At 38.3% G+C, this 26022-nt stretch overlaps 1 protein-coding gene across 1 annotated transcript in view; it reads left to right on the top strand.

Annotated features, from left to right (window-relative positions):
• Positions 1–534: 534 nt before the first annotated feature.
• LOC138326790 (rho guanine nucleotide exchange factor 17-like) overlaps positions 535–26022 on the top strand; it is a 36844-nt gene continuing 11356 nt past the window's right edge. Inside the window, exons 1-14 of the mRNA XM_069272792.1 lie at positions 535–705; positions 1156–1272; positions 16722–16814; positions 17043–17216; positions 19276–19326; positions 19581–19684; positions 20217–20305; positions 20497–20609; positions 21029–21144; positions 21494–21585; positions 22315–22388; positions 23327–23532; positions 24063–24370; positions 25150–25270. Coding sequence (XP_069128893.1) covers positions 535–705; positions 1156–1272; positions 16722–16814; positions 17043–17216; positions 19276–19326; positions 19581–19684; positions 20217–20305; positions 20497–20609; positions 21029–21144; positions 21494–21585; positions 22315–22388; positions 23327–23532; positions 24063–24370; positions 25150–25270 — 1829 coding nt within the window. The remainder of the gene's footprint in view (positions 706–1155; positions 1273–16721; positions 16815–17042; positions 17217–19275; positions 19327–19580; positions 19685–20216; positions 20306–20496; positions 20610–21028; positions 21145–21493; positions 21586–22314; positions 22389–23326; positions 23533–24062; positions 24371–25149; positions 25271–26022) is intronic.

Here is a 26022-nt window from a genome sequence, read left to right as displayed (position 1 = left end):
ATAGATTTTGAATCATTGAAAAAAGTTTTTATTACATTGTTAATTTTACAAAGACAATTTTAATAGTATACGAAGACCAAGCAGTTGTAATTTATTTGTAAAGTTTCATTTAACTGTCATTTATCCCAGCTCATCACATTTGTTAATTTTGTGATGTGTTGATAAATAAGTCTTGTTCAAACTTTAACATTCTGCTGTACAATCTTGATAGATACATTAGGCCCTAAGATAAGACTTTGTCAGCAGAGATACTAGATTATCTCCCCCTTTCTTGAAACCAACCTATCACCAAGACAAAAAATATTAAGCAAAAGTTTTATGATTCATGATATTCTATAGACTGGTGGCCAGTCTACATAATTTGGTGTAATTTGTAGGTTTTTACCAAACGTTGTTACTGCATGGTGCCCAGGTGACATGTATCAGGGTTGAGTATGTGGAAATATTCGACAGTTCAATTGGATGTTTTCCAATAGAGCTAAGTATTAGTGTTTGATTTAATTACAATTTATTTCTTATTGTTTTCAGAAATACATGACCCCTCTGAAAGTGTCAAGTAATATAGATGAAGCCGTTGTTGACAATATTTTCTATATGATCCCGGAGATACTCACTCACCATACGATATACCTCGACTTCCTGGAAAATGTGTGGGCCAAATGGGACACCAGGACCAGCACCATCGGAAACATCATCATCGGCATCGTAAGTATCGTTATTATAAACATCATCATTGTACGCTGTTGTTGGCTGAGAAATTATCATCATCATCAGCAGAGACATTGTCTGTTTTGTAAGTCACTATTGTATAATTTTTTGCCATAATCGTTGTTATCATCATCAAAGTTATAGAAATCATCTGAATTATCAATTATTAGACCAATTTACATAAACGAGATATCACTATTGTATCTTTTATGATGTCACAATGGATTTCCTGCCCTGCCAATAAAATGGTACAGTCACTGAATATCCTATGAATTATGTGATATTTGTTATAATGAATGTTTAGAGACCAGTAAAATAATTTGTTATAAACTTATACATGCACAGTAATAAAATGTGTTCGTGTTATTTGAATAGCAGGATAAGGCAATGGAAAATTGAAGTTGTTCTGATGAAGATTAATATTTTAGCGGTATTCATTTGTTGCAGTTTTCCAAGCAGACGGTGGTTGATAGTTACCTGTCGTTTGTGGAGAACTACAGAACGTCTGGGAAGGTTATAGAGAATGCTCTACAGGCCAAGTCATCAGTACAGAAATTCCTCGAGGTGAGACAACAATAAATCCCTAGTCAATATTTTGAGTTGTCTCCCCTTCACTTTCCTCCTTAAAATATATTGCCGGTCTGGATTATCTCGCCTTCTTTCTTTCTGTGTATGAATGTAACTATGGTCTATATAGTCTCTCATAAAATCTATTTGTGGTGAAACTGGGGTAGATATATGTGTGTGACTTGATGCTCAGGAACAACTGATAGAACATTTACAACTATCTCACAATAAAGCCACACTATATGTAACTATCAACAAAAATTCAAGTTAAATTTGACTCCGACATTGTTAGTATTTGTAGATGTAGTTGAATTAAGATGTATTAAAGAATATTTATAATGTTTTTCTTTAATAACTTTGGTACAGCAGTTGTTGAAAGTCTATACATGTAAACATGCCTTCATTTTAAACTGGTTGGCATAGAAATTACGATTATTGCCGAACGGAAGTCGGAAAGTTCATGACCCGTTTTCGGAAGAGTTTGGACAGACGTTATGTAGTTACGGTAGTCACATGACGTTCTTTGCAACGACGTTACAATGTCGGCTAAATATCAAAATATTCCGAATCATAATCGCTTATCTTGACTTCGATTTAGTCCTGTCTCTGCATGAATTGCAACAGGATTTTTTTTCAACATTCTTCTAAATCATGAAAAAAATAAGAAAGATACGGATATTGGGCCTTTGAGAGAATATATCAGAACACTGTGGATTGAAATTGAAAAAAATTAATTAGTATTGATAGTTAAAGTGGAACCATATGTTTATAATATGAAATAGATCTAGTGATTTTTTTTTCGCAATTCAAACAATGGCCCCTCAAACTTTCACTTGATATCAGATTACTTCTATTTCATCTAGGAAAGTGGAAGCATGTGTATGCAGTGTAAAAATCAGTATCCAAAAATTTCTAGTAAAAAATGGCTGTTAAATTGCCATATAGACTATTTTTGAAGAATTCTTCATGATCAATTGACTTTGTCTCGTTGACTGCTTTTAAGTTAACTATCCTCACCATATACATGTAGAAATAGAGACTTTAGACGAAGCTAGAAGACAGTAGGTTTAGCTAGTTTCCAGAATTCAGACAAAAGCTAGAAGACAGTAGGTTTAGCCAGAATTGAGACGAAAACTAGAAAACGGCAGTTTTAGCCAGAATTGAGACGAAAACAAGAAGAAAGCAGGTTTAGCCAGAATTCAGACGAAAACTAGAAGACAGCAGGTTTAGCTGTACTAGAGGAGAAGCTCATTATAATTAATTACGGGGGAGACAGGATTACATATTCTATGGCTAAATTTACTCAGCTGCATAATTATCCAGGGGGGAATATTTAGGGCCCTGTATAGAAGGTCATTCAGTAGGGATGTGTGTTAGAAGCATGGAATCTGTTGTGATGATGATCGGCTGATCCTTGGATAAGTACTGTTCTGAAGAAGGAGTCTAGGTAAGATGAGCCTTCAGAGAATCCACAGTATGATTAGAGGACAGAAATATATCCTCAGTTCTCAAAGGGGATGTATTATACAGGTAGTTATCTTAGTTTGTTTGTGGTTACTAGTTTTAACTTATATACATGTTATATAATGGGAGGGCATATTGGGTCTTTGTCCAATGAAGTTACATCCCGTTAAGATGTCATACTGAGATGAAAAAATCTATAGCTTACACACATTTCTGGTCATATGTAATTTTAGTCTTGAATAAACATTAATTTGCCCTCCCTATCATATAAGGGACATAGTGTGTTATCCCTGCCCATCCTATTCTATTCCATGCAGTTGTCGTGTCTAGTCATGTCCAGTCCTGTCCAGCCATGTCTTGTCCTGTCAGATGAACCAGGACATTACAGATATTTATGTTTTCTTATACATTGGAATCCTTCATCATGATAAAATGGTCAGTAACTTTAAAACCCAACTTGTTATTTTTTTATTTTTTTTTTTTTGCAGTTTTAAGCTTGTAGCTGTACAGGCTCGTTGGACCTTTTGTTTCCCTCTGACTGTTCAGTTTGTTGTAACTGTACAGAATTGTTGGACCTTTTGTCTCCTCTGTCTGTTCAGTTTGTTGTAGCCGAACAGAATTGTTGGACCTTTTGTTTTCCTCTGAATGTTCAGTTTGTTATCCCCCGCGAAACGCGTTTGCAGGGGGATATTGATTTGGGCTCTGTCCGTCTGTCCGTCCGTGCGTGCGTGCGTGCGTCCGTCCGTCCGAGTATCGTTTCCGGGCTATAACTCCTAAACCGTTCAACTTGGCTACACGAAACTTTCTGTACATGTCAGGCTAGTGCTCTAGTTGTGCCTTTTGCTAATGGGAACCTTCCATTTTCAATACTTTTTCTGTTACCATGGAAACTTATTCAAAAATACCATATTATTAAAGTTTCCTTTCTATTCCGGGCTATAACTCGAAAACCGTTTAACTTGGCTACACGAAACTTTCTGTACATGTTAGGCTAGTGCTCTAGTTGTGCCTTTTTCTAATGGGAACCTTCCATTTTCAATACTTTTTCTGTTACCATGGAAACTTATTCAAAAATACCATATTATTAAAGTTTCCTTTCTATTCCGGGCTATAACTCGAAAACCGTTCAACTTGGCTACACGAAACTTTCTGTACATGTTAGGCTAGTGCTCTAGTTGTGCCTTTTGCTAATGGGAACCTTTCATTTTCGATACTTTTTCTGTTACCATGGAAACTTATTCAAAAATACCATATTTATTAAAGTTTCCTTTCTATTCCGGGCTATAACTCGAAAACCGTTCAATTTGGCTACACGAAACTTTCTGTACATGTTAGGCTAGTGCTCTAGTTGTGCCTTTTTCTAATGGGAACCTTCCATTTTCAATACTTTTTCTGTTACCATGGAAATTTATTAAAAAATACCATATTATTAAAGTTTCCTTTCTATTCCGGCTATAATCGAAAACCATTCAACTTGGCTACACGAAACTTTCTGTACATGTTAGGCTAGTGCTCTAGTTGTGCCTTTTGCTAATGGGAACCTTTCATTTTCGATACTTTTTCTGTTACTATGGAAACTTATTTAAAAATACCATATTATTAAAGTTTCCTTTCTATTTCAGGCTATAACTCAAAAACCGTTCAACTTGGCTACACGAAACTTTCTGTACATGTTAGGCTAGTGCTCTAGTTGTGCCTTTTGCTAATGGGAATCTTTCATTTTCAATACTTTTTCTGTTACCATGGAAACTTATTTAAAAATACCATATTATTAAAGTTTCCTTTCTATTTCCTCATAAATTAGGTATCCGAATGCTCCATAAAGTGTTATCCATGTACACCACCAGCTGTCATATTGTTTTTCAGTTTTAGAATACCCATATATTGTTACTTGTGAATTTGGACAATTGCTTTGATGCAGTTCCATCAACATAATGAGATGTAAATTATCCAATGTATATATTTAGATATGTTTGTGTCATAAAAAATATCATATTCATATTACTTAAACATGTTACATCAATTCTGTGTTCTTTTATTCTTTTAAATGTCATGTTACTGGAGAGCGGATATATTGTTGTATGAATTTATTCAAGGACAATACTAAGCTCTGTTCAAATAGTTAAACCTACATGGATGACAATATCAAGATTTAAACTCTTAGTTACAATGAGCTTCATTTATTTTATGTTTGAGCTTTCATACACAACTGGGCGCGGGGGATAATGCCAAGCTTTGCGGCTCCTTGTTGTAACTGTACAGAATTGTTGGACTTTTTGTTTCCCTCTGACTGTTCAGTTTGTTGTAACTTTACAGGCATGTTGGACCTTTTGTTTCCCTCAGTCTGTTCAGTTTGTTGTAACTCTACAGGCCTGTTGGACCTTTTGTTTCCCTCTGACTGTTTAGTTTGTTGTAACTCTACAGAATTGTTGGACATTTTGTTTCCCTCTGACTGTTCAGTTTGTTGTAACTGTACAGAATTGTTGGACATTTTGTTTCCCTCTGACTGTTCAGTTTGTTGCAACTGTACAGAATTGTTGGACCTTTTTGTTTCCCTCTGACTGTTCAGTTTGTTGTTACTGTACAGAATTGTTGTTTCCCGACCTTTTTGTTTCCCTCTTTTGACTGACTTTTAGTTTGTTGTAATTGTACAGGCCTGTTAGACCTTTTGTTTCCCTCTGACTGTTCAGTTTGTTGTAACTGTACAGGCCTGTTAGACCTTTTGTTTCCCTCTGACTGTTCAGTTTGTTGTAACTGTACAGGCCTGTTAGACCTTTTGTTTCCCTCTGACTGTTCAGTTTGTTGTTACTGTACAGAATTGTTGGACCTTTTGTTTCCCTCTGACTGTTCAGTTTGTTGTAACTGTACAGAATTGTTGGACCTTTTGTTTCCCTCTGACTGTTCAGTTTGTTGTAACTGTACAGAATTGTTGGACCTTTTGTTTCCCTCTGACTGTTCAGTTTATTGTAACTATACAGAATTGTTGGACATTTTGTTTCCCTCTGACTGTTCAGTTTGTTGTAACTGTACAGAATTGTTGGACCTTTTGTTTCCCTCTGACTGTTCAGTTTGTTGTAACTGTACAGGCCTGTTGACCTTTTGTTTCCCTCTGACTGTTCAGTTTGTTGTTACTATACAGAATTGTTGGACCTTTTGTTTCCCTCTGACTGTTCAGTTTATTGTAACTGTACAGAATTGTTGGACCTTTTGTTTCCCTCTGACTGTTCAGTTTGTTGTAACTGTACAGAATTGTTGGACCTTTTGTTTCCCTCTGACTGTTCAGTTTATTGTAACTATACAGAATTGTTGGACCTTTTGTTTCCCTCTGAATGTTCAGTTTGTTGTAACTGTACAGAATTGTTGGACCTTTTGTTTCCCTCTGACTGTTCAGTTTGTTGTAACTGTACAGAATTGTTGGACCTTTTGTTTCCCTCTGAATGTTCAGTTTGTTGTAACTGTACAGAATTGTTGTGGACTTTTGTTTCCCTCTGATGTTCAGTTTGTTGTTACTGTACAGAATTGTTGGACCTTTTGTTTCCCTCTGACTGTTCAGTTTATTGTAACTGTACAGAATTGTTGGACATTTTGTTTCCCTCTGAATGTTCAGTTTGTTGTTACTGTACAGAATTGTTGGACCTTTTGTTTCCCTCTGACTGTTCAGTTTGTTGTAACTGTACAGAATTGTTGGACCTTTTGTTTCCCTCTGACTGTTCAGTTTGTTGTAACTGTACAGAATTGTTGGACCTTTTGTTTCCCTCTGACTGTTCAGTTTGTTGTAACTGTACAGAATTGTTGGACCTTTTGTTTCCCTCTGACTGTTCAGTTTATTGTAACTGTACAGAATTGTTGGACATTTTGTTTCCCTCTGACTGTTCAGTTTGTTGTAACTGTACAGAATTGTTGGACCTTTTGTTTCCCTCTGACTTGTTCAGTTTGTTGTAACCTGTACAGAATTGTTGGACCTTTTGTTTCCTCTGAATGTTCAGTTTGTTGTAACTATACAGAATTGTTGGACCTTTTGTTTCCCTCTGACTGTTCAGTTTGTTGTAACTGTACAGAATTGTTGGACATTTTGTTTCCCTCTGAATGTTCAGTTTGTTGTTACTGTACAGAATTGTTGGACCTTTTGTTTCCCTCTGAATGTTCAGTTTGTTGTAACTGTACAGAATTGTTGGACCTTTTGTTTCCCTCTGACTGTTCAGTTTGTTGTAACTGTACAGAATTGTTGGACCTTTTGTTTCCCTCTGACTGTTCAGTTTATTGTAACTATACAGAATTGTTGGACCTTTTGTTTCCCTCTGACTGTTCAGTTTGTTGTAACTGTACAGAATTGTTGGACCTTTTGTTTCCCTCTGAATGTTCAGTTTGTTGTAACTGTACAGAATTGTTGGACCTTTTGTTTCCCTCTGACTGTTCAGTTTGTTGTAACTATACAGAATTGTTGGACCTTTTGTTTCCCTCTGACTGTTCAGTTTATTGTAACTATACAGAATTGTTGGACCTTTTGTTTCCCTCTGACTGTTCAGTTTGTTGTAACTGTACAGAATTGTTGGACCTTTTGTTTCCCTCTGAATGTTCAGTTTGTTGTTACTGTACAGAATTGTTGGACCTTTTGTTTCCCTCTGACTGTTCAGTTTGTTGTAACTATACAGAATTGTTGGACATTTTGTTTCCCTCTGACTGTTCAGTTTGTTGTAACTGTACAGAATTGTTGGACATTTTGTTTCCCTCTGACTGTTCAGTTTGTTGTTACTGTACAGAATTGTTGGACCTTTTGTTTCCCTCTGACTGTTCAGTTTATTGTAACTATACAGAATTGTTGGACATTTTGTTTCCCTCTGAATGTTCAGTTTGTTGTTACTGTACAGAATTGTTGGACCTTTTGTTTCCCTCTGACTGTTCAGTTTGTTGTAACTATACAGAATTGTTGGACCTTTTGTTTCCCTCTGACTGTTCAGTTTATTGTAACTATACAGAATTGTTGGACATTTTGTTTCCCTCTGAATGTTCAGTTTGTTGTTACTGTACAGAATTGTTGGACCTTTTGTTTCCCTCTGACTGTTCAGTTTGTTGTAACTATACAGAATTGTTGGACCTTTTGTTTCCCTCTGACTGTTCAGTTTGTTGTTACTATACAGAATTGTTGGACCTTTTGTTTCCCTCTGAATGTTCAGTTTGTTGTAACTGTACAGAATTGTTGGACCTTTTGTTTCCCTCTGAATGTTCAGTTTGTTGTAACTGTACAGAATTGTTGGACCTTTTGTTTCCCTCTGAATGTTCAGTTTGTTGTAACTGTACAGAATTGTTGGACCTTTTGTTTCCCTCTGACTGTTCAGTTTATTGTAACTATACAGAATTGTTGGACATTTTGTTTCCCTCTGACTGTTCAGTTTGTTGTTACTGTACAGAATTGTTGGACCTTTTGTTTCCCTCTGACTGTTCAGTTTATTGTAACTATACAGAATTGTTGGACCTTTTGTTTCCCTCTGACTGTTCAGTTTGTTGTTACTGTACAGAATTGTTGGACCTTTTGTTTCCCTCTGACTGTTCAGTTTGTTGTAACTGTACAGAATTGTTGGACCTTTTGTTTCCCTCTGAATGTTCAGTTTGTTGTTACTGTACAGAATTGTTGGACCTTTTGTTTCCCTCTGACTGTTCAGTTTGTTGTAACTGTACAGAATTGTTGGACATTTTGTTTCCCTCTGACTGTTCAGTTTGTTGTTACTGTACAGAATTGTTGGACCTTTTGTTTCCCTCTGACTGTTCAGTTTATTGTAACTATACAGGCCTGTTGGACATTTTGTTTCCCTCTGAATGTTCAGTTTGTTGTTACTGTACAGAATTGTTGGACCTTTTGTTTCCCTCTGACTGTTCAGTTTGTTGTAACTGTACAGGCCTGTTGGACCTTTTGTTTCCCTCTGACTGTTCAGTTTGTTGTAACTGTACAGAATTGTTGGACCTTTTGTTTCCCTCTGACTGTTCAGTTTGTTGTAACTGTACAGAATTGTTGGACCTTTTGTTTCCCTCTGACTGTTCAGTTTGTTGTAACTGTACAGAATTGTTGGACCTTTTGTTTCCCTCTGACTGTTCAGTTTATTGTAACTATACAGGCCTGTTGGACATTTTGTTTCCCTCTGACTGTTCAGTTTGTTGTTACTGTACAGAATTGTTGGACCTTTTGTTTCCCTCTGACTGTTCAGTTTGTTGTAACTGTACAGAATTGTTGGACATTTTGTTTCCCTCTGACTGTTCAGTTTGTTGTAACTATACAGAATTGTTAGACCTTTTGTTTCCCTCTGACTGTTCAGTTTATTGTAACTATACAGGCCTGTTGGACATTTTGTTTCCCTCTGACTGTTCAGTTTGTTGTTACTGTACAGAATTGTTGGACCTTTTGTTTCCCTCTGACTGTTCAGTTTGTTGTAACTGTACAGAATTGTTGGACCTTTTGTTTCCCTCTGAATGTTCAGTTTGTTGTAACTGTACAGAATTGTTGGACCTTTTGTTTCCCTCTGACTGTTCAGTTTGTTGTTACTGTACAGAATTGTTGGACCTTTTGTTTCCCTCTGAATGTTCAGTTTGTTGTAACTGTACAGAATTGTTGGACATTTTGTTTCCCTCTGACTGTTCAGTTTGTTGTTACTGTACAGGCCTGTTGGACCTTTTGTTTCCCTCTGACTGTTCAGTTTGTTGTTACTGTACAGGCCTGTTGGACCTTTTGTTTCCCTCTGACTGTTCAGTTTGTTGTTACTATACAGGCCTGTTGGACATTTTGTTTCCCTCTGACTGTTCAGTTTGTTGTAACTATACAGGCCTGTTGGACATTTTGTTTCCCTCTGACTGTTCAGTTTGTTATAACTGTACAGAATTGTTGGACCTTTTGTTTCCCTCTGACTGTTCAGTTTGTTGTAACTATACAGGCCTGTTGGACCTTTTGTTTCCCTCTGACTGTTCAGTTTGTTGTAACTATACAGAATTGTTGGACCTTTTGTTTCCCTCTGACTGTTCAGTTTGTTGTTACTATACAGAATTGTTGGACCTTTTGTTTCCCTCTGACTGTTCAGTTTGTTGTACTATACAGAATTGTTGGACCTTTTGTTTCCCTCTGACTGTTCAGTTTGTTGTAACTATACAGAATTGTTGGACCTTTTGTTTCCCTCTGACTGTTCAGTTTGTTGTTACTATACAGGCCTGTTGGACCTTTTGTTTCCCTCTGACTGTTCAGTTTGTTGTTACTATACAGGCCTGTTGGACCTTTTGTTTCCCTCTGACTGTTCAGTTTGTTGTTACTATACAGGCCTGTTGGACTTTTGTTTCCCTCTGACTGTTCAGTTTGTTGTTACTATACAGGCATGTTGGACCTTTTGTTTCCCTCTGAGTTGTTTCTGTTCAGTTTTAGTTGTTTGTTACTGTACAGGCCTGTTGGACCTTTTGTTTCCCTCTGACTGTTCAGTTTGTTGTTACTATACAGGCCTGTTGGACCTTTTGTTTCCCTCTGACTGTTCAGTTTGTTGTTACTGTACAGGCCTGTTGGACCTTTTGTTTCCCTCTGACTGTTCAGTTTGTTGTTACTATACAGGCCTGTTGGACCTTTTGTTTCCCTCTGACTGTTCAGTTTGTTGTTACTATACAGGCCTGTTGGACCTTTTGTTTCCCTCTGACTGTTCAGTTTGTTGTTACTGTACAGGCCTGTTGGACCTTTTGTTTCCCTCTGACTGTTCAGTTTGTTGTTACTATACAGGCCTGTTTGACCTTTTTTTCTCCCTCTGACTGTTCAGTTTGTTGTAACTATACAGGCCTGTTTGACCTTTTGTTTCCTCTGACTGTTCAGTTTTTGTACTGTACAGGCCTGTTGGACCTTTTGTTTCCCCTGACTGTTCAGTTTGTTGTAACTGTACAGAATTGTTGGACCTTTTGTTTCCCTCTGACTGTTCAGTTTGTTGTTACTGTACAGAATTGTTGGACCTTTTGTTTCCCTCTGACTGTTCAGTTTGTTGTAACTGTACAGAATTGTTGGACCTTTTGTTTCCCTCTGACTGTTCAGTTTGTTGTAACTGTACAGAATTGTTGGACCTTTTGTTTCCCTCTGACTGTTCAGTTTGTTGTTACTATACAGACCTGTTAGACCTTTTGTTTCCCTCTGACTGTTCAGTTTGTTGTTACTGTACAGGCCTGTTGGACCTTTTGTTTCCCTCTGACTGTTCAGTTTGTTGTTACTATACAGGCCTGTTGGACCTTTTGTTTCCCTCTGACTGTTCAGTTTGTTGTTACTATACAGGCCTGTTAGACCTTTTGTTTCCCTCTGACTGTTCAGTTTGTATCTGTTACCATACTCAGACTCACACTCTGAAATCTCATCAAAATTACTTGTCTGTCATCTTTCAGCTCATTAGTTGTAATTTATAGGAGCCATCTACCTGTGTCGGATAGCAAGCTGGCAAAATTAGACTGTTGAAATGGTTTTTATATCTTTATTGCTGGCAAATTTAACTGACCCTAATAAGTGTATAGATATCTCTGATGTAACCTTCAGCCCAACCCCCAGCCCCTCCCAGACCCTTCCCCCAACATTAACCTATGAATGAAGAGAAGTGCTTTCACATCTCACATTAAAGTTTATTATGAGATTCCGTTCTTATAATGTTACATCAAAACTCAGTGGCACTTCAAGAGTTTTATGGATTAGTTTCTATATAAAGACCCAATTAGTGAAAGGTATGATGTGTTCCTTATCCAACCTGTTTGTAAATACCACCAAGGGACCCAAAGACCACCCAGGGACCAAACTGTCTATAAAGACCACCCAAGGGACCAATGTCTATGTCTATAAAGACCACTTAAGGGACCAAACTGTCTATAAAGACCACTTAAGGGACCAAACTGTCTATAAAGACCACTTAAGGGACCAAACTGTCTATAAAGACCACTTAAGGGACCAAACTGTCTATAAAGACCACTTAAGGGACCAAACTGTCTATAAAGACCACTTAAGGGACCAAACTGTCTATAAAGACCACACAATTAGCAAGGGACCAAGAAAAAAGTGGTCAAATTATGTTGATATTGACCCTTTCAACCCTGAGAAAGTGATCATATTAAACAGGTAGTCTTTATACAGAGGTGGTCGCTAAGGCAGGTTTGATTGTGATAATACCTCCACTACAAACTTAGGCCGGGGGGGGGGGGGGGGGGGGGGGGGGGGGTCAAGGGGGGGTCAAGAAAGGGCCAATCACCCTTATTTGGTCAAATACGATATGTGTGGAGGCTGGGGCATTAATGTCTACTTTTACATCTGTGATTTGGTGGAGAGAAGAAAAACCTATATGTGTATTATACATGTTGTTTGTTATCAGTGTCTGAGAATGTTTTGGTTGGTGTATGTAATGATGGGATTAAGTCTGTGGAGTTGCTTGTCCACTTAAGTCTATAATTACCACTGTTGGGATATCTAAACTTACCATAATTATCTCAATGTTATATCACTGCACTAGTCAAGGTCAGACCCAATAAAGGGAGGTAACACTGGACTAGTCAAGGTCAGACCTTATAAAGGGAGGTAACGATGGACTAGTCAAGGTCAGACCCAATAAAGGGAGATAACACAGGACTAGGCAAGGTCAGACCCAATAAAGGGAGGTAACACTGGACTAGTCAAGGTCAGACCCAATAAAGGGAGGTAACACTGGACTAGTCAAGGTCAGACCCAATAAAGGGAGGTAACACTGGACTAGCAAAGGTCAGACCCAATAAAGGGAGGTAACACTGGACTAGTCAAGGTCAGACCCAATAAAGGGAGGTAACACTGGACTAGTCAAGGTCAGACCCAATAAAGGGAGGTAACACTGGACTAGTCAAGGTCAGACCCAATAAAGGGAGGTAACACTGGACTAGACAAGGTCAGACCCAATAAAGGGAGGTAACACTGGACTAGTCAAGGTCCGACCCAATAAAGGGAGGTAACACAGGACTAGTCAAGGTCAGACCTTATAAGGGAGGTAACACTGGACTAGTCAAGGTCAGACCCAATAAAGGGAGGTAACACTGGACTAGTCAAGGTCAGACCTTATAAAGGGAGGTAACACTGGACTAGTCAAGGTCAGACCCAATAAAGGGAGGTAACACTGGACTAGTCAAGGTCAGACCCAATAAAGGGAGGTAACACTGGACTAGTCAAGGTCAGACCCAATAAAGGGAGGTAACACTGGACTAGTCAAGGTCAGACCCAATAAAGGGAGGTAACACTGGACTAGTCAAGGTCAGACCCAATAAAGGGAGGTAACACTGGACTAGTCAAGGTCAGACCCAATAAAGGGAGGTAACACTGGACTAGTCAAGGTCAGACCCAATAAAGGGAGGTAACACTGGACTTGTCAAGGTCAGACCTTATAAAGGGAGGTAACACTGGACTAGTCAAGGTCAGACCTTATAAAGGGAGGTAACACTGGACTAGTCAAGGTCAGACCCAATAAAGGGAGGTAACACTGGACTAGTCAAGGTCAGACCCAATAAAGGGAGGTAACACTGGACTAGTCAAGGTCAGACCCAATAAAGGGAGGTAACACTGGACTAGTCAAGGTCAGACCCAATAAAGGGAGGTAACACTGGACTAGTCAAGGTCAGACCCAATAAAGGGAGGTAACACTGGACTTGTCAAGGTCAGACCTTATAAAGGGAGGTAACACTGGACTAGTCAAGGTCAGACCTTATAAAGGGAGGTAACACTGGACTAGTCAAGGTCAGACCCAATAAAGGGAGGTAACACTGGACTTGTCAAGGTCAGACCCAATAAAGGGAGGTAACACTGGACTAGTCAAGGTCAGACCCAATAAAGGGAGGTAACACTGGACTAGTCAAGGCCACATCCTATAGAGTGAGATAACCTAGCTACAGGGGAAGGTATTAGATTTAATTTGTCATTAATTTACCTAGTCAAACTTTCAACCTGACGGTCAATGTTATTCTTCATAATTCCATAAGAATAAGATTAGATAAAAACTTTCACAACATCATACATGGCAATATCCTTTACGTGAATAGTCGGGCAAAGGAAGGCTTGCCAACATCATACAAGGCAATATCCTAAACATTTGAGTGTCAATCATATCATTTCTATTACCGTTCAATTGGCCGTTCAATTGGCAGCGACGTTCAGTTAAAGCACCTATAGAATTCTGCTAATGAAATGATTTACACGAATTATGCTAATCAAATAAGCTATCTGGTGGTAAAATTAATGGAGCTACAATTATATATTTTATATACTTGTGAAAAAAACTAGAAATTTGTTGGACAAATTATTTAAGAATGACCATGGTACACATCTCCATTGATGTATTATAGATTTTGATGTTTGGTCTATAATGAGATTGTAACCAAGGGAGTTACGATACTGTTACGCGTTGATACGGATGGTGATGTCTATTTCTCCCTCATCATGTTTTGTTGGCGTTAGTTCCTCCATAGATTAAGATTCACAGCTGTCGATGCCTCATTTCTTGTGATTTTTACTCTTCTTTAATGCCGGTTTTATTTCGTCTTATGTAATGATAAAAATATATTTGTAATCATTTGTGGGGAATCAAGGAAAGACAAAAAGTAGGTTTATGATCAAAAACTTATTTAAAGCTTATTGTAGACATAAAATTGTAAACTAGAAGATCAGCCAAGCTGGTTTGTTTACTGAAGTTATATTTATGTAATATTTACATCATGGGAACAGGATAGTGTATATACCTTAATTACCGTAGTAACGGCTCGGTATGGTTAATCAAAGTGATAAGGGAATAAGATTGGAGTTAAAGTTTAAAAGTGAGGGAACTGAAGCATTTCTGGTTTCACCATGATATATGGGACATTGATATAGCCCGTATGTCCATCCTGTCAAGTTGTATTCCATTCTGTCACATTGTTTTCCATTCTACCACATTGTTTTCCATTCTACGGCATTGTTTTCCATTCTACCGCATTGTATTCTATTCTACCAAGTTGTATTTCATTCTTCCGTGTTGTATTCCATTCTACTGCATTGTATTCCATTTTTACAATCCATGCAGAACTCTAGGACAAGTAGCGTTTTATAGGATTTACCTTTATTTTCCCTATTGGGCCCCGCCCCTCCTGCCCCCGGGGGGTCAGAGCCAAAATTTATACAAGTTCTGTTCCCCTTCCCCCATGGCGCGGCGTCCTTCATCCGTCCGTCATCGTCCGTCCGTCGTCCGTCTCCGTCCGTCGTCCGTCCGTCAACATTTCCTTTAACTCGCTACTAGTCATAGAGTTCTGCATGGATTGTAACCAAATTTGGCCACAAACATCCTTGGGGGAAGGGGAACAGAACTTGTATAAATTTTGGCTCTGACCCCCCGGGGGCAGGAGGGGCGGGGCCCAATAGGGAAAATAAAGGTAAATCCTATAAAACGCTACTTGTCCTAGAGTTCTGCATGGATTGTAACCAAATTTGGCCACAAATATCCTTGGGGGAAGGGGAACAGAACTTGTATAAATTTTGGCTCTTACCCCCCGGGGGCAAGAGGGGCGGGGCCCAATAGGGAAATAAGAGGTAAATATTCAAATTCCTTCAGAAAAGAAACAATGAACCTGTATTCAGAACATGATTTGACATTACAAACCAGGTGAGCAATACAGGCCCTCTGGGCCTCTTGTTCTGCATTGTATTCCATTTGACCGTGTTTAATTCCATTCTACTGTGTTGTATGCCATTCTACCACGTTGTATTCCATTCTACCGCATTATATTCCATTCTACCACCTTGTATTCCATTCTTCCGTGTTGTATTCCATTCTACTGTGTTGTATGCCATTCTACTGCATTGTATTCCATTTGACTGGGTTGTTTTCCATTCTACTGTGTTGTATGCCATTCTACTGCATTGTATTCCATTCTACTGCATTGTATTCCATTTGACCATGTTGTATTCCATTCAACTGTGTTGTATGCCATTCTACTGCATTGTATTCCATTTGACTGGGTTGTTAACCATTCTACTGTGTTGTATGCCATTCTACTGTGTTGTATTCCATTCTACCGGTTTGTATGCCATGGTATTGTATCACATAACATGTCCTGTTCCTTTGTGTTTCGTCCTCTCCTGATTTCTAGTGAGGCCTTAATGTCTTACATTATTATTAGAATTATTATTCTTATTTATTAAGTCATAGAATTCTGCATGAAATGTAACCAAATTTGGCCAGAAACATCCTTGAAGGAAAGGGAACATAGTTTGTATATATTTTGGCTCAGATACCCCGGGGACAGCAGGGGCGGGGCCTAATAGGGGAAATAGAGGTATATCCTTTAAATCTCTACTTGTCATAGAGTTCTGCATGGAATGTAATCAAATTTGGCCAGAAACATTCTTTGGGGATAGGGAAGAGGGTTTGTATAATTTTTGGCTCTGACCCCTTGGAGGCAGGAGGGGCGTGGGCCCAATAGGGAAAATCGAGGTAAATCCTTTAAATCGCTACTAGTCATAGAGTACTAAATGGAATGTAACCAAATTTGGCCAGAAATATCCTATGGGGAAGGGGAACAGAGTTTGTATCAATTTTGGCTCTGAATCCTCCAGGGGCAGGAGGGACGGGGTGCAATTGGGGAAAGTGATGTAAAGCCTATAAATTGCTACTAATCATAGAGTTCTGTATGGAATTTAACGAGAGTTTGTATAAATTTTGGCTCAGACCCCCTGGAGCACAAAGAATGGGTCCCAATAGGGAAATTAAAGGTTAATCGTTAAATTCCTTTAGAAAAGAAACAATTATCCTGTATTCAGAACATAACTTGGCATTACAATAACCTGGTGAGCGATACAGGCCCTCTGGACCTCTTGTTTATGATGCTTAATTTGAATCAAACGGGTATAGAATTTTTAGTTAGTAATGTTTCTATGTATTGGTATTGCATTAAATGGTAATCATTTGATTTGTTTATCCTTGTGAGTTTCTCATATTAATTAACCTTTGTTTCAGCAATGCCAAAGAGACAGTGGAAGCAAGCTATCTATGAAAGACTTGATTGTCCGTCCTATCCAGCGAATTCCTCGCTACGAACTCCTTATACAGGTAAGACATTGAGAACCTTAGTTTCGGAATTAAATAAGCAACTAGTAGAATCGATGCCATCTGTTTTACATTGTTATTTAACATAACTTTCTTGGAAAAAAAAAATCGTTGTCATTTCGTTATACCTGTACATTGTATTGTCGTTCATTGATTTCATTAAACCTGAGTATGTGTTGTTGTACAGTAATTTCCTTACACCTGTACATGACCCTATGTTACCTGTTTCAGCGTCTAATTGAGAACACCCCACAAGACCACCCTGATTTCCCGCTCCTGAAGGAGGCCGAGCGTGTGATGCACAATTTTGCCATCAAGTTGGAGAGTGTGAACGAGAACCAGCATGAGGAGGACCAACAGAGCACGCTCAAAAAACTGGAGTTACTGGTCCCCGATATGTCTCCGGTCAGTCTGTACAGTATATACTGATCCCAGAAATGTCTCCGGTCAGTCTGTACAATATATACTGGTCCCAGATATGTCTCCGGTCAGTCTGTACAATATATACTGGTCCCAGATATGTCTCTGGTCAGTCTGTACAATATATACTGGTCCCAGATATGTCTCCGGTCAGTCTGTACAATATATACTGGTCCCAGATATGTCTCTGGTCAGTCTGTACAATATATACTAGTCCCAGATATGTCTCCAGTCAGTCTGTACAATATATACTGGTCCCAGATATGACTCTGGTCAGTCTGTACAATATATACAGGTCCAAGATATGTCTCTGGTCAGTCTGTACTGTATATACTGGTCCCCAATATGTCGCCGGTCAGTCTGTACAGTATATACTGGTCCCAGATATGTCTCTGGTCAGTCTGTACAATATATACTGGTCCCAGATATGTCTCTGGTCAGTCTGTACAATATATACAGGTCCCAGATATGTCTCTGGTCAGTCTGTACAGTATATACTGGTCCCCAATATGTCTTCGGTCAGTCTGTACAGTATATACTGGTCCCAGATATGTCTCTGGTCAGTCTGTACAATGTATACTGGTCCAAGATATGTATCCGGCCAGTCTGTACAGTATATACTGGTCCCAGATATGTCTCCAGTCAGTCTGTACAATATATACTGGTTCCAGATATGTCTCCGGTCAGTCTGTACAATATATACTGGTCCCAGATATGTCTCTGGTCAGTCTGTACAATATATACAGGTCCCAGATATGTCTTCGGTCAGTCTGTACATTATATACTGGTCCCAGAAATGTCTCCGGTCAGTCTGTACAATATATACTGGTCCCAGATATGTCTCTGGTCAGTCTGTACAATATATACTAGACCCAGATATGTCTCCGGTCAATCTGTACAATATATACTGGTCCCTGATATGTCTCCGGTCAGTCTGTACAATATATACTGGTCCCAGATATGTCTCCAGTCAGTCTGTACAATATATACTAGTCCCAGATATGTCTCCGCTCAGTCTGTACAGTATATACTGGTCCAAGATATGTCTTCGGTCAGTCTGTACAGTATGTACTGGTCCCAGAAATGTCTCCAGTCAGTCTGTACAATATATACTGGTCCCAGATATGTCTCTGGTCAGTCTGTACAATATATACTACTAGTCCCAGATATGTCTCCGGTCAGTCTGTACAATATATACTGGTCCCTGATATGTCTCCGGTCAGTCTGTACAATATATACTGGTCCCAGATATGTCTCCAGTCAGTCTGTACAGTATATACTAGTCCCAGATATGTCTCCGGTCAGTCTGTACAGTATATACTTGTCCCAGATATGTCTCCGGTCAGTCTGTACAATATATACTGGTCCCAGATATGTCTTCGTTCAGTCTGTACAGTATATACTAGTCCCAGATATGTCTCCGGTCAGTCTGTACAGTATATACTAGTCCCAGATATGTCTCCGGTCAGTCTGTACAGTATATACTAGTCCCAGATATGTCTCCGGTCAGTCTGTACAATATATACTGGTCCCAGATATGTCTCTGGTCAGTCTGTACAATATATACTGGTCCCAGATATGTCCCCGGTCAGTCTGTACAATATATACTAGTCCCAGATATGTCTCCGGTCAGTCTGTACAATATATACTAGTCCCAGATATGTCTCCGGTCAGTCTGTACAATATATACTGGTCCCAGATATGTCTCCGGTCAGTCTGTACAATATATACTGGTCCCAGATATGTTTCCGGTCAGTCTGTACAATATATACTGGTCCCAGATATGTCTCCGGTCAGCCTGTACAATATATACTGGTCCCTGATATGTCTCTGGTCAGTCTAAATGATAAGCTTAGGATGCATTGTTCCAAGTTATAGGACTTTAAATAACCATTTGCCACCATGAGAAAGTGGTCTTATTAAGTAGGCAGTCTTAATACAGAGGTGGTCTTTATACAGAGGAGCTAGTTAAGGCTCGTTTACCTTGCCAAACCTGTATTATGGACTTTATATCTGTCTGAATGTTTGTAATCCTCGGTTCCAGTTGGTGGCTCCAGACCGACAGTACCTCAAGCATGACATGGTGCAGATCCTGGTCAGTTACATTCTATAGTTATTTTCTATAGTTAGTTCAAGTAAAACTGTGTAAAAAGATGCGTTCTTGTCTTAGTCATTTTCACTATACCTTGAAATAATCTTTGGTGCATTCACCTTTTGATATAACAGAAAATCACAATTAATTTTTAGGAGAAATTTAAAATAGCAACAGATCTTTCAAACAAAATTGTGATATGTTTACAGGAAAGTATCATGGTGTTGTTATAGAAACATGATTGGTTGTATTTTCAGACTAAAAAGGACCAATGTTGTATATGGATATTTTCTGACTTGGTCATATTCAGCAGCATTAAACGCCGCAGTGGACCAGCCACCCGCAAAGTCTCTGTTATTCTGTAAGTGTGTCACAGAGATGTCGTAGGTCGATGAAGTGTGTCACTGACCCAAACACATCTTAGGTTGGGTACTTGTTTGATTAGATGAGATATTCTTACTATCGGGTTAAGGTCAGTGAAACCTAATTGAAGGTTTATCTTCTTAGCCACATCAATGTCCAGTATACAAACTTATTTTTAATTTCTTGTTTTCATGTCTGGCGATTTAATATCATGATTTAGTGTCAAATTTTAAGGTTCTACTGTGAACTTATGTGTATAACTTTTTTGCAGGGATTTGTTATCAAAGTTTCTATTTGCTCGTGAAATATCCCAAATTTAATTGCGAAGATCAGTTGATTTACAGTATGACGCCACTGTTATTATATTAATCATGCCTAACAAAACTGACAACCTATATTTTTAGGATGATGTGACATGACAGAATAGGATAGGTTGTAATCACATGAGTTCCAACACTATGTATTACCTGTGTAGGATAGGATTTCACTTTCATTTGGAGGACTTTGTTGTTATATTGTTTTCTTTACAGGAAATCTCCCACGGGAAATGAATATGCAGAGAACATCAAACACAAAGTCTGGTTACGTGTGGGACTTGACAACATAGAAATAGTGAAGAGTGAGTACAAGTCTGGGGCTAATAATAACCTGTATCATTTTGTAACCGTATTGAATCCAAGGTTTAAAATAGACATCCAGATGTAGTCACCTACCTCCACATGTGAATAGAGGTATAGGAGATGATGAATGTGAATATTGTCTGAATGCAAATTAGCACTGTATTCTGAGTTGTGTGTTGTCTGTTACCAGGTCAGATCCCGCCGAGTAAGAAGCCGTCCCTAGACCCTGATCAGTTAGAGGAGGACATTAGCATCCTGACAGAACTTTCAGAAATGACCAATAAACTCAATTACCCACATTCTGTAAGTACGATTATTGTCTATTTCACTTACCCACATTCTGTAAGTACGATTATTTAATTGTCTATTTCACTTACCCACATTCTGTAAGTACGATTATTTCATTGTCTATTTCACTTTTACACAATACATCCCATTGATCAACAGTGAGGTTTTTCAATACTGTGAATTTCTAAATTTCCGTTTGCTTTCCTTTTTCCAAAATTACAAAAAAACAGAAGAAAAATGTTGCATGCCATTTAATTAAATTAAATGTTTCTTTAATAGAAAAAAACATCAGTTTAACATTTTTAACTTCGTTTCTGCAACAAAAAAGCATTTTAAATCAGCCCAAAAAACGATGTTAAAATATTTCACGCTCTACTCAAAAATGTCAAAGTTGTCCTTGTATTGAAATAATCATTTTAAACTTTGTATTTCAGAGTCTTGATGATGTCGTAAAGGAGATGTTGGCATCTTTAAATAAGCAATTATCTGAAGTTTGCATTCGTAGTCCAAGTTTAGAGTCCAATAAAATGGAAATTCTAGTCACAACACAGTAAGTGTTCTATAAAACAGGACACGTCCTATGGTCATAGGTCTGGTTTAGTAGGTTATGCAACTTCTGTTGACTGTAAATTTATTTGTAATTTACCATCACAAGGTATTTAAGGATATATCAGTTTTAAAGATTTAAACAATTGGTTACCATTACTATTGATGCAATAAAAAAATATAATCCTGTACAATAATACAAATATAATGTAATCCTGGCAATGCAAAATTAATTTCTAAAGATCATTTCATTGTTTTTTTAAGGCAAACAAATTGATAAGGAACTTTTATATCTGTGTTTAAGCATCTAATTTGAAGTGAATATTATAAGACTTTTTTTTCTCCGTCCACAGGGAGGGAGTGTACCCCCTGGAAATCTGCTTTAACTCGGCCGAGAAACGCGCCATCTGGGAATCGACACTAATGGACGCCAAACAGAAATTATGTATGTTACAATTTATATATATATCAGTATAAAGGAATATACAGTCCAATCTGTTTATTCGACCATCTCTATTAAGCGACCTCTGCTCTTAGCGATCATTTCAATTCCACCCCCCCACCCCCGAGCGTTTTTCCTCTATATTTTAACTCTTTTAAACGACCAGTTCTTTTAAGTGACCAGCGACCTCATTTTTCCTTCCCTGTGGATGCCGAAATCTGCCTTTGGTGACTGGGAAATTTCCAAGATGACCCCCATTCTGGCGTTTTGCCATACACGAACCTGATAATTGGAGAAGTATATTTAAATTAAAATGAATGAAGACAATAACAAAACAACACTTTTATATTTTCCTATATTTTGATTAATTTTAGAAGTTAGAACACATATAAGATTATTGTGATAGACATCAATATAAAAACATGGGTGACCTGTCATCTCAATTCTGATCAGTATGAGTTATTCTATTAAGAGACCACTTTTTAATTTCCTTGGGTGGTCTCTTAATACAGATTGGACTGTAAAAGAAATCTTTATTAAGTGTGTCTACTTTGGAATCTGATTTTATGTTGATTTACAGATTTCTACTTTTATCTAAATACTTAGTAAAGAAAATGATATACCTGTAAACCCTAAAGGTGCAAATCATTTAAGCTGATATAATTGTGTTTTGCGTTTAAGCTCCTATGTAGTTTCCTTCCTGTAATGACCTTACCTGTATCTATTTTCCAGCATTACTGTCAGACAAGAGGGCCCCTGAGTTCCAGCAACCATTGCAGATTACAAAAACCAGAGCTGGGATGCAGGTAAAATATGTGGATCAATTGATATGAGAATTAGGACAGATGTGTAGTACCTTTAGTTCTATCACCTGGAAGATGATTATTGAAGCTTTTCCTCCATTCAAAAGAATAAATATAGATGATAGTTTTTACAATTTTGAATTGTTTGTATTTGTTTGACAGTTTTCCTGTGAGGCCCCCATTGACAGTCTCTGATTTGTTTGTATTTTGTTGATAGTTTTTCTGTGCCGCCCCCATCCATAGTCTCTGATTTGTTTGTATTTTGTTGATAGTTTTCCTGTGCCGCCCCCATCCATAGTCTCTGATTTGTTTGTATTTTGTTGATAGTTTTCCTGTGCGGCCCCCATTGACAGTCTCTGATTTGTTTGTATTTTGTTGATAGTTTTCCTGTGCGGCGGCCCCCACCCCATCCACAGTCTCTGATTTGTTTGTATTTTGTTGATCGTTTTCCTGTGCGGCCCCCCATCCACAGTCTCTGATTTGTTTGTATTTTGTTGATCGTTTTCCTGTGCGGCCCCCATTGACAGTCTCTGATTTGTTTGTATTTTGTTGATAGTTTTCCTTTGCGGCCCCCATTGACAGTCTCTGATTTGTTTGTATTTTGTTGATAGTTTTCCTGTGCGGCCCCCATCCATAGTCTCTGATTTGTTTGTATTTTGTTGATAGTTTTCCTGTGCAGCCCCCATTGACAGTCTCTGATTTGTTTGTATTTTGTTGATAGTTTTCCTGTGCGGCCCCCATTGACAGTCTCTGATTTGTTTGTATTTTGTTGATAGTTTTCCTGTGCGGCCCCCATTGACAGTCTCTGATTTGTTTGTATTTTGTTGATAGTTTTCCTGTGCGGCCCCCATCCACAGTCTCTGATTTGTTTGTATTTTGTTGACAGTTTTCCTGTGCGGCCCCCATTGACAGTCTCTGATTTGTTTGTATTTTGTTGATAGTTTTCCTGTGCGGCCCCCATCGACGGCCTTAATAACAGTGGTTACCGTGACGTGTGGGTGTGTAACAGCGACGGTTATGTGGGCCACATGTGTCTGTTGAGTCTCCAGCCTGAGCCAATCGTAACCCTGAACACGCCTGTACCGGGCTGTAATGCCCGTATCCTTTGTATATGTGCTGTACCCGCCTTCAGTGGGCCTTTCCGAAGGTTTGTTTATGTATCCTGTTGTTATTTTAAGCCAACTTTCTTACGAGGTTACTAAATTTGTAAGTTTTGCTTCAAAACCAATATGCTGAGATCAACTTTCGTAGCATAAGAATTAAATTGAAATATCTGTAAATATGCATGTGAGGTAAATATTTATTCATGGGGAGAAACTTTCGCAAATCTCTCTTGCAAAAGATAGTCAATTTACAGTAACTATATTATATATGAAATAAGATGTATTGAATTTAGTTTAGTCCAAATAAGTTAAGATATAATGGTAAGATATATTTTCGTTCTCTCCCTGCACTCACCCTAAAATAATTGGGGGGACAGGAATATAGTGTTACAAGCGTCCTTTTCTGATTTCACTGTAAAGCATAATTATTTATACATTATAGATATTTAAAGTTTTTGAGCATAAATGTTGCATAATTGAGAGACACAATGTCAGTTGCTGGGGGATTTGTAGATTACTTTGAGCTATGTTGTTGTGAAACAGTACATAAATCTTACGACTGAAATTATTACAGGAAGAGTAGCTCTAAGAAGAACCTCCACAAACACTCGGTGGCTCCGGTGGCTGAGGACGGTCCCCAGATCAACATCGAGGAGGTCGACGATACCTCGGAGCCCGAGGAGGACGCTGCCTCAGGTTACCAGACAGACTCTGAGTCCAGTGACGAAGAGGAGGAAGAGGAGCTGGAGGAGGAAGGAGAGAAAGGAGAAGGAGAGGAAGGAGAGAAAGAGGTAGAGGGAGAGGAGGACACACAACAGGAGAAAGAAGAAGGCAGCAGTGAGACTGTATTTGATAACAAACCCAAGGATCTATACTTAGGAGGTAACGTTGTAATATCAATTGCTGTTTCCTAAATTTTCAATGTAGGTATTTATCAAAACAGAAAACAAAAGCTTCTGTTTAAAATAAAAATGTTTATTATCTGTTGATCATTGTTGTTAAACTTGATTACATTAACTCTTTCCGTACCTTAATGCCGGACTAGGTTCTGGACTGAAAGTCATTATTAGACTCCTCCCAAGACACTTGAATAATATGACTGTGTCTATTGTGTGTTCTGATGAGGTTGGAATTTTGCAGCAATAATGTAGAAAAACAAGAGCTAATGTTGGTGGCATTCACATATTTGTTTGATAACATAGATATTTTTTATTTTTCATGGTTAATATTTTATTGACAGTAGAATGATTGCGATTGTCGTCATATTCAAGCAATTTTGTGGCATGAAAATAATTTTCTTTTCAAAATGTTTGTTATAGACCATGGAAGTTGTTTTTGTGTAAAAATTATTGTGTAACTCATATGTCGTTTGCTGGACACAACCAATCCTAAAGCAGGTAACAAGTATATCTTGTCATCAGTATAAGGCAACGTGGATAAGATAGCACGTTTTTCTGTCGTCTGTATACGACAATGGTACGGAAAGAGTTAATTTCATTTGTTTGGGATCCCAAGCAAAAAAAAATATCGCAAAAGATGTCATTATAAATATCCAGTAATTGGAAACCTTTGTACGTGACGAAACTACGTTAGTTAAGTTTGCCTTGTTCAATTTCTTTTAATATATTACCGATAACTTTATGCCATACTGCTTGTTACAGATTCGGAGGGTAAGGCGAGCCCAGTGTCCCAGCTCATCAACCTTGATCCCTTCACTATGACTGGAAACTGGCTCCAGGACGCCCACAAGAGTACCATGTGGCTAGGCACGGAAGACGGCTGGTAGGCTATCACGACAGGCTGCTATTTAAAGGCCTCTTACGGTTTCTGAAAAAAAAAAAAAAAATTTATTATCATACCTCATGTTTATAACAATGTCTGTGATTAGTTGAAATGCACACATGACAGGGAAATAAAACGTCATATTTTTCTTGGGGACATAAACATCGTATTACCTGGGGCACATCTATCACACTGAGTTATCTCCCCTTCCAATTGTACAACATTGACAGACGAAGAGTAAAACGTCATTTTTTGCTCTCGCAAGTTTAAGTAATATTTAACCTAAAGTAGCGAATCACAAATTTTTGGTATAACATTTTACGTCCCCATCGGCAATGTGATTGAATTTAGTTTACCCTCCTCCAAATAAGTTAAGATATAATGGTAAGATATATTTTCGTTCTCTCCCTGCACTCACCCTAAAATAATTGGGGGGACAGGAATATAGTGTTACAAGCGTCCTTTTCTGATTTCACTGTAAAGCATAATTATTTATACATTATAGATATTTAAAGTTTTTGAGCATAAATGTTGCATAATTGAGAGACACAATGTCAGTTGCTGGGGGATTTGTAGATTACTTTGAGCTATGTTGTTGTGAAACAGTACATAAATCTTACGACTGAAATCATTACAGGAAGAGTAGCTCTAAGAAGAACCTCCACAAACACTCGGTGGCTCCGGTGGCTGAGGACGGTCCCCAGATCAACATCGAGGAGGTCGACGATACCTCGGAGCCTGAGGAGGACGCT

The sequence above is a fragment of the Argopecten irradians genome, chromosome 7 (genome assembly GCF_041381155.1).
Source record: "Argopecten irradians isolate NY chromosome 7, Ai_NY, whole genome shotgun sequence".
Taxonomy (NCBI): Eukaryota; Metazoa; Mollusca; class Bivalvia; order Pectinida; family Pectinidae; genus Argopecten; species Argopecten irradians.
The sequence above is the reverse complement of the archived record's forward strand: the minus strand, read 5'-3'. Positions and strand labels throughout refer to the sequence as shown.